We start from the raw sequence: 14149 nt of genomic DNA on the forward strand, positions 1-14149 counted from the left end.
AATATTATTGTACCCAACATTTAAGCACTCACCATAAGCACTTTGCATACATTAATCAATGTGCTACTGAATGCTTATCAAAGCGTCCTCCAAACTCCAAAACCCGGATTTGGAATGTGTGCTGACTTCTGTGGTGTAAACACTGCCTTCAGAAGGGATTTCAAACTCCCAACCTGTTTTCACTGAACACGATTGTGGGAAAAACAGAAGTACACCATTATACAATATTTGTGTAACAGTCTACAAAATTATGCTTAGAATATTATACAAATCTGTCCACTACTCCAAAATGTATCCGCAGCCTCCAACAATAATGCGTGGCAATAGCTGTTGTAAATATACAAATACATATTTAATATTCTTTTTTAAAAAATACAAGGGGAACATTTAAACATTAAAAACGTACAGACAAAAGTGAAAGTGACATCGCTTTACAACTCGCTGACATTCTTAGGAAGGTAACTAACTCTCTCCACCTGCCTACTTCCTCCGCACGCCCGAGTGCTTTGACAATTCACCGGCTATCACAGGAGACGTCGCCCAACCCTGTGCTACAAAAGCGAGAGAGGCCCGGCGTCCGCCGCCCGGCCCGGCTCCGCCCCGCAGGGCCGCAAGGCTTGCTGGGAGTGTAGTTCCCTGGCAGGCGGCTCCGGCGGCAGCAGCCAGGCACGCGGGGCCGCGGAACTACAGGGGCGGCGCTGCGACCGCGAGGCTCTTCCGCCTCGCCTCGCTCTCCCCGCCGGCGCGCCCGCCCCAGCTATCATGGCGGCTCCCTTGGCCCTGGGGCTGGTGGTGGCCGTGACAGTGCGGGCGGCCTTGTTCCGCTCCAGTCTGGCCGAGTTCATTTCCGAGCGGGTGGAGGTGGTGTCCCCGCTGAGCTCTTGGAAGAGAGGTGAGGCCACGGGCTCCCGTGGGCGGCCATGTCCCGCCCGGGCTCCCCCGGCCTCTCTGAATGGAAGGCTGGAGCAAGGACCGCGAGCTGAAGCTTCTGAGCGGCTCCGGCGTCCTCGGCGAGGGCTCGGGGGCGGGGCCTAGCGGCGCGGCTGCGGCGGGGCGGGGGCGCGGGACCGTGTGGCGACGTTTGGGCCCTGCGAGCAGGTTCCCCGAGGCGTCGCGGTGTGAGGGGGTGTGTCCCGCTGGGGACACGAGCCGAGGAGCGTGGTCTGAGGAAGGGTCGGGATACAGAAACGGCGTGCAGCGTGGAGTGGGCATGGAAGGAGCTCGGGTGTGAACGCGGAATCACGAGTGGTGCTCGCTGGGGCCTGGGAGGGATGGTGTGTGAGGGCCCACATCTTGCCTAAGCGAGAAGCGTTTGTCCGGTGTTTAGACACCTATTCTCAGTCTGGGACTTGCCGTACAGCTTTTGTTTTGTTTTGGTTTTTTTTTTTGTACGGTTTCTTCTTAGTTCTTGAAGATCTTCATTCAACATTGTTTGATGTTAGCGTCCACAACGGAACAGGATCCTTCTAGGAGCAGAGGCGGAGAGTTACAATCATTTATGAAAAGTGGACGGACTTCCAATGTGCACCCAATGCTTTCCCTGGAGTCCTGACCCAGGAGAAAGTGTCCCCTCCGTTTCCAGCTTCCTAAGGATGAGGGATTGGAGCTAACTCTTGAAGCACGTAGAGTTTGGAAAGGGAGGGTGGAGAAAAGGTTACGGAAGGAAAGCAGGATCAAGAAACGTTGAAAGCCCTGGCCGGTTGGCTCAGCGGTAGAGCGTCGGCCTAGCGTGCGGAGGACCCGGGTTCGATTCCCGGCCAGGGCACACAGGAGAAGCGCCCATTTGCTTCTCCACCCCTCCACCGCGCTTTCCTCTCTGTCTCTCTCTTCCCCTTCCGCAGCCAAGGCTCCATTGGAGCAAAGATGGCCCGGGCGCTGGGGATGGTTCTGTGGCCTCTGCCTCAGGCGCTAGAGTGGCGCTGGTCGCAACATGGCGACGCCCAGGATGGGCAGAGCATCGCCCCCTGGTGGGCAGAGCATCGCCCCTGGTGGGCGTGCCGGGTGGATCCCGGTCGGGCGCATGCGGGAGTCTGTCTGACTGTCTCTCCCTGTTTCCAGCTTCAGAAAAATGAAAAAAAAAAAAAAAAAAAAAAGAAACGTTGAAAGATGTGAAGTGTCCAGAGCAGGGGAGAAAAGGGTGGGGCATTAGGTTAGGGCCAGAGTTTGAAGATTTATTTTAACTTTTGTTTAAACTTTAGTACAATATACATACAGTGCCCATATAATAAATCAGAACTCAATTAATTGTGTTTGTGTGTGTGTGTGTGTGACAGAGACAGTGAGAGGGACAGACGGAGGGAGAGAGATGAGAAGCATCAATTCTTACTTGTGGCGCCTTAGTTGTTCTTGGATTGCTTTCTCATATGTGCCTTGACCGGGGTGGGGGGTGGAAGTGGAGACTCCAGCAGACTCAGTGACCCCTTGCTCAAGCCAGCTACCTTGGGCCCAAGCTGGTGAGCCTTGCTCAAATCAGATGAGCCCGTGCTCAAGCTGGCGACACTGGGGTTTTGAACCTGGGTCCTCCGCAATCCCAGTCCGACGCTCAATCCACTGCGCCACTGCCTGGTCAGGCTCAGTGAATTTTTACTAACGGTGTATATGCAGGTAGGCAGTACCCAGATCAAGAAGCAGAATATTACCAGCCCCCCGAAAGTCCCCTTTCTGTACTTGAACTTAAAATTCTAGAGTTAATATACTAATGTCACTGAAACAGCACATATGAGAGTGACTGCGCATTTCCCACCTGTGGACAACATGTTTCACCAGCTTCGAATTTATCTTACTGTGTTTCAAAACGGAGCAGAATATATGTAAATGAAGCACTGTCTAGAGTTGGTGGAAGTTATGAGGTGATCAAAGGAAATTTACAGTTTAAAAACATCCTCATAATGAGTGGTTCACCACAATGGAAAGGGATCCTCAATGGAAGAAAACTCTCCATTATCAAAAATGTTCAAATCAAGATTCAAACCCACTTTCTGGTAATGAGGTAAACGGGGTTAGATAAACTATAAGGCCTTCTTTGCCTTGGGCGTATCTAACACTAGTTTATAGCCATCAGCATATATCTTTGAAGTAGGAGTGAACTTGGATGTCTTACTTTTCAGTGGTTGAAGGCCTCGCACTGTTGGACTTGGGAGTGTCTCCGTATTCAGGAGCAGTATTTCATGAAGTAAGTGTTCTTGTTCTCTTTTCTGTGTATTAAGAGTAATTTATAGTCACATATACCAAAGGCTAACCTCTAGTTATTAGAAATACTTAAAAAGATCTATTTTTTCAAATAGTATTTCAAAGAAGGCCTTTTTTAGATGTCCTGTGTACCAGAAGAAGGTTTCACAATTGCAGAGGAAATGATGTAGATTAAGATTGTACTTTGGGGCCCTGGCCGGTTGGCTCAGTGGTAGAGCGTCGGCCTGGCGTGCGGAAGTCTCGGGTTCGATTTCCGGCCAGGACCCACAGGAGAAGCACCCATCTGCTTCTCCACCCCTCCCCCTCTCCTTCCTCTCTGTCTCTCTCTTCCCCTCCCGCAGCCGAGGCTCCATTGGAGCAAAGATGGCCCGGGTGCTGGGGATGGCTCCTTGGCCTCTGCCCCAGGCGCTAGAGTGGCTCTGGTTGCGGCAGAGCAAGCCCCGGAGGGGCAGAGCATCGCCCCCTGGTGGGCAGAGCGTCGCCCCTGGTGGGCGTGCCGGGTGGATCCGTCTGACTGTCTCTCCCCGTTTCTAGCTTCGGAAAAATACAAACAAAAAAAAAAAGAGTTTGTACTTTGGGGAAGCAGATGAGACTTTTATAGAAGAGGCCATTTTTAATGTTAAGTAAATTGTAAATAGGTTCCAGTAGATTGTTAATTGGCATGTAATTGATTCTTTGAAACATGTTTTCCCATGAAAATTGGGATAGCAGTGTTCGCTTATTAGAAAATCCACAGAAACCTATTTAACTCCTAAAATTAGTTTTAAGAACAGTAAAATCGCCCTGGCTGGATAGTGCCATTAGTTAGCAGGGGTAGTCAACCTTGTTATACCTACTGTCCACTTTTGTATCTCTGTTAGTAGTAAAATTTTCTAACTGCCCACCGGTTTCATGGTAATGGTGATTTATAAAGTAGGGAAGTAACTTTACTTTATAAAACGTATAAAGCAGAGTTACAGCAAGTTAAAGCATATAATAATAATTACTTACCAAATACTTGATGTCGGATTTTCGCTAAGTTTGGGAGAATAAATCTTTATAAAACAACTTACTATAGTTAAATCTATCTTTTTATTTATACTTTGGTTGCTCTGCTACTGCCCACCATGAAAGCTGGAATGCCCATTAGTGGGCGGTAGGGACCAGGTTGACTACCACTGGATTAGAGTGTTGCCTCAAAGTACAGAGGTTGCTGGTTCGATTCCTGGTCAGGACACACACAGGAACAGATTGATGTTCCTGTCTCTCTCTCTAAAATCAGTAAGTAAAATTTTTTTTTTTTTATTAACAGAGACAGAGAGTGAGTCAGAGAGAGGGATAGACAGGGACAGACAGACAGGAACGGAGAGATGAGAAGCATCAATCATTAGTTTTTCGTTGCACATTGCGATACCTTAGTTGTTCATTGATTGCTTTCTCATATGTGCCTTGACCACGGGCCTTCAGCAGACCGAGTAACCCCTCGCTCGAGCCAGTGACCTTGGGTCCAAGTTGGTGAGCTTTTTGCTCAAACCAGATGAGCCCGTGCTCAAGCTGGCGACCTCGGGGTCTCGAACCTGGGTCCTTGGCATCCCAATCCAATGCTCTATGCACTGCGCCACTGCCTGGTCAGGCAAGAAAAAATTTTAATTAATTAAAAAGAAAAGAATAGTAAAATCATTCTTAGTCACCATTATTTCTTTCTTGGGTTACTGCAACGCTGCTGACAAGCCTTTCTGCATTGTCTTTCCGTTTGACTCTATTCTGCAGTCAGAGCCGTCTTTCTGAAATGTGAATCTTGATTTTGTCACTCTCCTGCTCAGTACCTCTGTGTGCTCATCACTGGCTTCAGGATGAAATCCAAACACCTTATGGGACATAATTAATGCCCTGTGGGCCCTACTCACCACATCAACCACATTTTTTCCCACTCTCTTTCTGGTTATTGACCATATCATTAAATTTTTTAAAAAAATTAGTTTTAGAGAGAGAGAGAAAAGCACGGATTCGTAGCTGCTTCACTTTAGTTGTGCATTGATTGCTCTCGTATGTGCCTTGATGCAGGAGGAGGAAGGGGGATTCAAGTGGAACCAGTGACCCCTTACTTGAGCCAGTGACCTTGGGCTCAAGCCAGCGACCTTTGGTTCTTATTGATGATCCTGCACTCGAGCCAGTGACCTCAGGGATTCAAACTGGTGACCTCAGAGTCTCAGGTTGACACGCTGTCTACTGCACCACCGTCAGACAGACTTGATCATATCATTTTAAAGTAGTTGTTTTCTAATTTGACAATTTAACGCCCAATTTACCGCTAGCAAATAAAGCTTGAAAGGAGGACAGGTAAGAGAAGGTAGTACATGGAAGCTAGATGCAGAAAGTGCTTCAGGGAGAGAATGAAAACTATGTCAAATGCTATTGCAGGGTGGGAGAAATTTGGACTGAAGATTGATGATTGATTTGCCAAAATCGAGATCTTTGAAGACTTTGGCAACAGTATTTTCAGTGGACTGTAGGGACAAGAGACAGGTACACAGTGGTAGGGATAGCCTTTGTGAGGAGTTTTGCTCCAATGGAGGACAGGGAAATGGTATGGTAGTTAGAGCAAGATATCTAGTGAAGTGCTTTTAAGTATGAGGATCTGCATATTCAGTTGCTGTTGGAAATAACCGTGGATGGAGAAGTTGATGAGGTAAGAAAGAGATGACCGTCAAATGAGCAGTGTCTTTGAGGAGGCAGGAAGGGATGGGATCCAGTTCATAGTCGGAGGATTTGGCTTTAGATAAGAACACAGGAAGTTCATATCACTGTTAGCATGAGACAGGTAGAGAATATAGGTATCGATAGAGGAAGTTGGTCCGCTGGATAGTAGGAAAATAAGGTATTGTAGTTCTCATTTAATTTCTTCTCTGAGTGGAGTAAGAAATGAGCTTGTTGGTCGAAAGGGAGAAATGGGGAAGGAAGTTGGAGGTTGAGGAGAGGGCAAGATGTGAAATAGTCCTTTCAGAAAGAATATGTTGAATGAATACTGTACATGGGAGAGCTATGTCTAGCCACTTAACCATAGTTTAACATACCATTTCTATGGGAAAACGCATTCTTCGATGCAACGAGGAAGCCTAGAACACGCACTCTCCTTCCGGGGTGTGTGTATATGTGTGTAAAAGAGGGTGAAAGTATGAGGTAGTAATTTGCTGCTACAGGAAACATGTTAACTCTCCATACTTGTATGAAATAATCCCTTTAGGACTGTCAACCTTTAACAACTCTGAATTAAGGGGCAGGAACCGTTGCCTCCCCCAAACGCAGTGGGGACAGCTTCAAACTCAGAATGCCTTGCTCCTCATTCCTGGTTATGGATTAATTTTCTTGTAAGCTGGATGTTCATAAATCTAGGGCCAGCTATATTTTATTATCTTTAAGTAATAAAATATAAAGAAATAAAATTATGTCAAGCCAAATGAAAAGAACACTTTCGAAAAGAAAGTTCATCATTGCTTTGCATTGCTTCTTAATATTCAACAGATTTTATTATCTGGTTCTTAGGGAAAGGTAAGACTGTGTGAAAGTGGAGACGGAAAATTGGTATAGGAGAGAAAAAAGGAAATTAGCAACCACAGGTTAGATTTTTTATGACCGCTTTCAACAGATGTGTCTGTGTTGTATGTGTAGCTAAGTACGGATAGTTAAAGTGTGGGTTTGTTCATATATACAGTACCTGACCCTGATTGGAGAGGTAGCTTAAAGGCAAATTATACTCAGTGTAGACTTCTCTATAATAGTATTATATGCAGTTAAACTACTGCATACATGTGAGTTCATTATGGAAACCAGCCCATTTACTGATAGGCTTTTTGAAAACTATTTGTCCTGATATTTCTGGGACTGATTTAGAGTCATTCTAAACTATCGGAAGCATCAAAACACTTTGAAAGGAGGCTATTGGTAATATAAATATCAAGTTACTACTTTTTACTAACAAAGATAAATGAAAAAAAAGAATCCATTAGTAGATTGTTGTAAAAGCTTAATCCTTTTAGAACTTTGAAAGGCAAAGCTGATGCCCCCATTTTCAAAAAGAGGTAAAAAGTTGATCTCAGGTAGCTAATATATTGAGATTTACTGCATGCTAAGTACTTTGGGCACATTACCACTATACCCTCCCAGGAATCCTGTGAAATAAGTCACTATTCTTATTTTATAGCTGAGGAAACTAAAACTCAGGGGGAAAAAACTTGTCCAAAGTACACAGGTGGAACCTGGTTTTGAACCTGAGTCTGACTCTAACACCTTGGTTTTTTTCTATCACACTAGCTTGTTCTCACCAAACAACCTGAGTCATCAGTATGGTCTCCCTAAAACCAAGTCGTGCGCTTTCCTATGGTTCTGGTGGACTGGTGAACTGGCTTACAGTAGCAGACCAGCCCTCCTCCCTAGAACAGTTACAAAAGCAGGATGAATACAAAATACATCTGTTCGAAGGCATTGAAAAGTTCCAAAGTAGTTAGGAGTCAAGGGGCCGAGATCCCAGAGAAGAAAGTACGAAAAGCAAGATTGACATTCTGACCTGCTTTCTCCTTGCTGCATTTACCGACTTGTAAGAGGCACAGGCTGAGAGTCAGAAAAACTGAACAGAAATTGGCTGGTAAAAGGTTAAGGGGCAGGCCCTGGCCGGTTGGCTCAGCGGTAGAGCGTCGGCCTGGCGTGCGGGGGACTCGGGTTCGATTCCCGGCCAGGGCACATAGGAGAAGCGCCCATCTGCTTCTCCACCCTCCCCCTCCTTCCTCTCTGTCTCTCTCTTCCCCTCCTGCAGCCAAGGCTCCATTGGAGCAAAGATGGCCCGGGCGCTGGGGATGGCTCCTTGGCCTCTGCCCCAGGCGCTAGAGTGACTCTGGTCGCAGCAGAGCGACGCCCCGGAGGGGCAGCGCATCGCCCCCTGGTGGGCAGAGCGTTGCCCCTGGTGGGCGTGCTGGGTGGATCCCGGTCGGGCGCATGTGGGAGTCTGTCTGACTGTCTCTCCCCGTTTCCAGCTTCAGAAAAATACAAAAAAAAAAAAAAATAATAAAAAGGTTAAGGGGCAGTCCCGGCTGTGGTCCCAGTGCACAGAGGTCATGAGTTCAATCCCCAACCAGGTTTTTTCATTGATTTGAGAGAGAGGAAGGGTAAGAGAGGGGGAGAAGGTTGAGAGAGAGAGAGAAAGAGAGAGAGAGAGAAAGAGAAGCATCAACTCATTTTTCCATTTAATTCTGCACACATTGACTGCTTCTCATATGTGCCCTGACTGGGGATCGAACCCACAATGCCAGGACAATGCTCCATCCACTGAGCCCTCCAGCCGGGTCTAATGTGTTAACTCTACTTACACAGATATTTAACAGGTTGGATTTTGTTTATTTTCTTTTCTCAATTCAGCAGATACTCCGGTGGCACAAAATGACCCAGTGGTACAAAATTATTCTCTCTCATATGCATACTGGCCGGCAAGCATAGAACAGTATTCTAGGAAAAAAATTATTTTTACTGACAGGATAGCTTTTAATCTTACCACCTACTGTAGAAACTGATAATAGTGAGATTTAATGTAATGTGCTCGTTTGTTTGTTTTTCTCCTGCAGACTCCATTAATAATATACCTCTTTCATTTCCTGATTGACTATGCTGAATTGGTATTTATGGTAAGCAATCTTCCACATAAAATCAATATATGTATATTTTAAATATTATTGTCTTGAATCTTATTTTTAAGAAAAAAATATCTTACGTGCTCAGAAGTCTCATAGACCAGTGGTCCCCAACCTTTTTTGGGCCACAGACCAGTTTAATGTCAGAAAATATTTTCACGGACTGGTCTTTAGGGTGGGACAGCTAAATGTATCACGTGACCGAGACAAGCGTTAAGAGTGAGTCTTAGACAGATGTAACAGAGGGAATCTGGTCATTTTTTAAAAATAAAACATCGTTCAGACTTAAATATAAATAAAACAGAAATAATGTAAGTTATTTATTCTTTCCCTGTGGACCCGTACCAAATGGCTCACGGACCGGTACCGGTCCGCGGCCCGGGGGTTGGGGACCACTGTCTTAGACTATAAAAGCAAAAAACTATTTTTGATATGAATTTGTAATTGTACAGTTGACCATAGAACAATGTGGAGGCTTAAGGATACCCCCCGCCATGCAGTTGAAAATTTGCGTGTAACTTTTTAGTCCCCCAAAACTTAAGTTGTCCCTCAGTATCCAGGGGCATTGGTTTTGGGATGGCCCCCACCTCCACGGATATGGATACAAAAAATCCTTGGACACCCAAGTCCTGTATATAAAATGGCATAGAACAATGCATGCATTTGGTCCTCTACATGCACAACTCCCAACCCTGGGTGAAAGCAGTACAGGCACTTACTGAAAAAGATCTGCGTGTGAGTTAACCTTTGTGGTTCACACCCAGGTTGTTCAAGCGTCAGCTGTGTTATGGAAGTATGAAGAGTTGTGTATGACATCTGATTAGTTCCAATTTCTTATATTTTTAAAAACTTGATATGTGAACTGTGTAGCCTTGAATTTTCTAGCTCCAAGATTCTATGATTGGCTTTAATTGTGGTGCCAATGTTGAGGGCATCCTCAATTTCCTGAGCATTCTGCCAGGAGATTCTGTGACAACGTCACAGGCCTGATGAGACTTTCAGGGGCAAGAAATCGAGACGACAGGGCTGTGTTTTGAGAGCATAGTAATTTGAAACACTTGCCTAATCTAGGGTTGAAAATCTGGGTAAAGTAGGAGGTCCACTGAGGTCTTCCTTAATAATGACAACAGCTCTGTTCGTTGAGGACCTACTGTGTGCTCAGCACTTGCCATACTTCGGGCCTATGACGAGGTGGGTATTATTTCCACTTTAAAGAAAACTTTGTAACTTGCAATTACAGAGTAGGTGTCCCTGAAAAGGCTTTATCTTTGGGTAAAGTGAAGGCTGAGGTTATGCCTGACTATAAGAGGTCAGTACTGGATAGTCCACCACCATCCAGCAACTTCAGGCCCTGGCAGCATTCCATTGCTCCTATACTAATTGGGTTCATTTCCTGTTATTTCTCTTTCTCTTGACAGATAACTGATGCACTCACTGCCATTGCCCTGTATTTTGCAATCCAGGACTTCAATAAAGTTGTGGTGAGTGGTCAGTAAGTGGGAACAAAACGGATGGCATCTGGTAGCCTGCTGGTCCCTGTTATTATAAAGAGTCAAGGGTCATGCATGTACTTAAGGATCCAACTTTTTTTTTCTTTTTTGTATTTTTCCGAAGCCAGAAACGGGGAGGCAGTCAGACAGACTCCCACATGCGCCCGACTGGGATCCACCCGGCATGCCCACCAGGGGGCGATGCTCTGCCCATCCAGGGTATCACTCTGTTGCAACCAGAGCCACTCTAGCGCCTGAGGCAGAGGCCACGGAGCCATCCTCAGCGCCCGGGCCATCTTTGCTCCAATGGAGCCTTGGCTGCGGGAGGGGAAGAGAGAGACAGAGAGGAAGGAGAGGGGGAGGGATGGAGAAGCAGATGGGCGCTTCTCCTTTGTGCCCTGGCCGGGGATCAAACCTGGGACTCCCGCACGCCAGGCCAACGCTCTACCACTGAGCCAACCGGCCAGGGCCAAGGATCCAACTGTTTAGGGTTTTTTTTGGTATTTTTCTGAAGTTGGAAATGGGGAGGTGGTCAGACAGACTCCCGCATGTACCCAACCGGGATCCACCCGGCATGCCCACCAGGGGGCAATGCTCTGCCCATCTGGGGCATTGCTCTGTTGCAACCAGAGCCATTCTAGTGCCTGAGGCAGAGGCCATGGAGCCATCCTCAACGCCAGGGCCAACTTTGCTCCAATGGAGCCTTGGCTGCGGGAGGGGAAGAGAGAGACAGAGAGGAAGGAGAGGGAGAGGGGTGGAGAAGCAGATGGGCGCCTCTCCTGTGTGCCCTGGCCAGGAATCGAACCTGGGACTCCTGTATGCCAGGCCGACGCTCTACCACTGAGCCAACCGGCCAGGGCCTAGGATCCAACTGTTTTTTTTTTTAGATTTTTTATTTATTCATTTTTTAGAGAGAGGAAACAGAGAGAGAGAGAGAAGGAGGGAGGAGCAGAAAGCATCAACTCCCATATGTGCCTTGACCAGGCAAGCCTGGGGGTTTTTTTTGAACCAGCGACCTCAGCGTTCTAGTTCAACGCTTTTACCCACTGCACCACCACAGGTCAGGCGGATCCAACTGTTTTTAAAATACTAAGAAGTGGGAACAAAGCTTCTGGCTTGTTCAGCCAGCCTGGGAATGGCCAGACCCAAACAAACAAGACAACTTTACTAATAGAACAGATACAGAAGGTTCACTTAGTCTTAGTAGCTTACTATCCACTCAACCTGTGCCAGTTCAGACTTTTTGGTGCAAATAGAGTTGAACTACGATTATATTAATGAGGAGCCTGAAAAGTCTTACATTCCTTTCGCCAGTTTTTCTTTACACAGGAACATTAATACAGCTTTAACTCGCTGTGTTATGTCTATCTGAGGTAACGTTGGATTCCCCGTGAGTTTCTGTTTCGCTGCAGAAAGCAGTCTTAATTGGAAAACTTGGCATGTATTAACCCCCCACGGAAAGTATCGATGTAAACTTTAGTTTTAATCCATATGTAATAGCCACAGGGAGTTGTATCATGGGATCATTTTCATTTTTCCTTGATTCTGAGAGAGTTAACAGATTAACCATGTGTACGATCCATGTAGTTATTTTTAAAAAATTGGCTGTAGTCCTCCTTGATTGGCTGGGAGCCACTGAGAAGATTTAGACCAGGGTGAGAGAAGGCTGCATCCCGTTGGTGTTATCTGTTTGTGGTCATTTTCACTTCTGTTACCAAGTAATAGAACCAGAAATAGCAGTCAGCGTTTCTGGGGCACTGGTCATCAATAACAAATAAAGCTGGTGAATTCTAGAGTTTTAGACTGCAAAGAGACTGTTAAAATATCTAGACCGAGGACTCTTGACTTGGGGTCAATTATTAGGTTTATAAAACCTAATACCCTTGAGATGGTATGAAAAATAGTAAATGTATGTGCATACGTCATTTTTTTCATGTGGAGAGTCCATACTTGTTATTAGTGCTCAGAGAATGCTTAATTCTTCCCCTAGATGATTAAGAACTACGTCTTAGAGGATATCACTAAGGGTAGGGGGTGTACATCTTTAATGGAGCATTTGTGACAACATGGATACTGAGTGATGCATGTCTTCCTCCAAGTCTTCCCCACCTTTTGAGAATGGGCCCATATCATATTGTCTGGAAGCATTTCAGTCTTGCTAGAATTTCAGACTTTTTTTTAACCCTTGGTAATGATGCTGTGTCCATACCCAAAATGCATCCCAGAAAACTGAAATGCAGAGAAGAGGAACTCCATCCCCGCCCCTTCTCCAGCTGTTAGTTTATGGAATATGAATGCTGATTTGTTGTCACCAGTTGACTCTCCTGGCGTTTTACATCTGCCTCTGCCTCACTCGACAACAGTGTTGTTAGTCCAGTGATCCTTTGCGGAGAGGTGCTTTGCTATTTGGAACTCCGAATTCACTTGATAAAGCTGCAGGTGGCTTGGTAGAGTGATAAAACCTCCTCCCTTTCCTGTGATTAGAGGGTAGTGACTTTGGAGGCTGGCTCCTGACTTTGGAGCGTGCTGAGGCTGACAGTTACAGATGCAGTGGAGGTGCCATATTCATCCCCACCCCCCGCTGTCGGTTTTGGGCATGCAAAAGAGTGCGGGCACAGCTTGGATGATTAGAAAAGAGCTCTTCATTTGAAGTAGGGGAATTATGCACTTGCAAATTCAAATTTTGCAAGAGACAGAAAAGGCCACATGGCGGAGGAGATGAGGAAAGGAAGGAAGGGAGACTTCATACTGTAGGTTTTTGGGTTTTTTTGTTTTGTTTTGTTTTGTTTTTTAGATTTTTTTTTCTTTTTTGTATTTCTCTGAAGTTGGAAACGGGGAGGCAGTCAGACTCCCGCATGCACCCGACCGGGATCCACCCGGCATGCCCACCAGGGGGTGATGCTCTGCCCATCTTGGGGCATCGCTCTGCTGCAATCAGAGCCATTCCAGCGCCTGAGGCAGAGGCCACAGAGCCATCCTCAGCGCCCGGGCCATCTTTGCTCCAATGGAGCCTTGGCTGCGGGAGGGGAAGAGAGAGACAGAGAGGAAGGAGAGGGGGAGGGGTGGAGAAGCAGATAGGTGCTTCTCCTGTGTGCCCTGGCCGGAAATCGAACCCGGGACTCCTGCACGCCAGGCTGACGCTCCACCACTGAGCCAACCAGCCAGGGCCAGGTTTTTGTTTTTTAATTTAAAAACTACTGAAATATGTAACACACATACATGGAAAAGAGTACAAGCATCTGTGTGCAAGCTGATGAATGATCACAAAGGTAACAGAGCTGGGTAACTCAGGTCACTTCCTGTGATAGCTTTAGATCTCCTCATTGTCAAGACTACTGAATGTCTAGAAATACTTACCTTTGGGTTTTAAATTGTACTCTTTAATCTCATTTTTAAAAAATGTGTTGATTGATTTTAGAGAAAGAGGAGAGAGAGAGAAACATTGATCTTTTTCTTGCATGTGCTCTGACCAGGATCCAACCCTCAACCTCTGGGTCTTGGAACAGCACACTAACCAACCAAGCTGTCTGGCCAGGGCTAATCTCATCAACTTTTATATTTCTAATATTTTCTTGCTCTGTGTGTGTGTGTGTGTGTGTCTGTGTGTTGAATTTTCCTAGATTTTTAGTCACTTTCCTGTCTCTGTTGGGATGCAGCGGGGGTTTTAAAAGAAATTTTGGTTTTAGCCCTGACCGGCTAGCTCAGCGGTAGAGTGTTAGCCTGGTGCGTGTGGAAGTCCCAGGTTTGATTCCCGGCCAGGGCGCACAGGAGAAGCGCCCATCAGCTTCTCCACCCTTCCCCCTCTCCTTTCTC

The 14149-nt window shown here is 46.2% G+C and overlaps 1 protein-coding gene across 3 annotated transcripts in view; it reads left to right on the forward strand.

Annotated features, from left to right (window-relative positions):
- The first annotated feature begins 597 nt into the window (after positions 1-597).
- The window catches only part of PIGU (phosphatidylinositol glycan anchor biosynthesis class U), a 68517-nt gene continuing 54965 nt past the window's right edge, over positions 598-14149 (forward strand). Inside the window, exons 1-4 of one of the 3 annotated variants that reach the window (XM_066384047.1) lie at positions 598-892; positions 3108-3172; positions 8781-8840; positions 10265-10327. In XM_066384047.1, coding sequence (XP_066240144.1) covers positions 763-892; positions 3108-3172; positions 8781-8840; positions 10265-10327 — 318 coding nt within the window. In that variant the 5' untranslated portion in view covers positions 598-762. Of the gene's footprint in view, positions 893-1070; positions 1226-1268; positions 1320-3107; positions 3173-8780; positions 8841-10264; positions 10328-14149 lie in introns of those variants that run through there. The other 2 variants (XM_066384048.1, XM_066384049.1) reach the window with 2 other exon arrangements.

Source organism: Saccopteryx leptura, chromosome 5 (genome assembly GCF_036850995.1).
Source record: "Saccopteryx leptura isolate mSacLep1 chromosome 5, mSacLep1_pri_phased_curated, whole genome shotgun sequence".
Taxonomy (NCBI): Eukaryota; Metazoa; Chordata; class Mammalia; order Chiroptera; family Emballonuridae; genus Saccopteryx; species Saccopteryx leptura.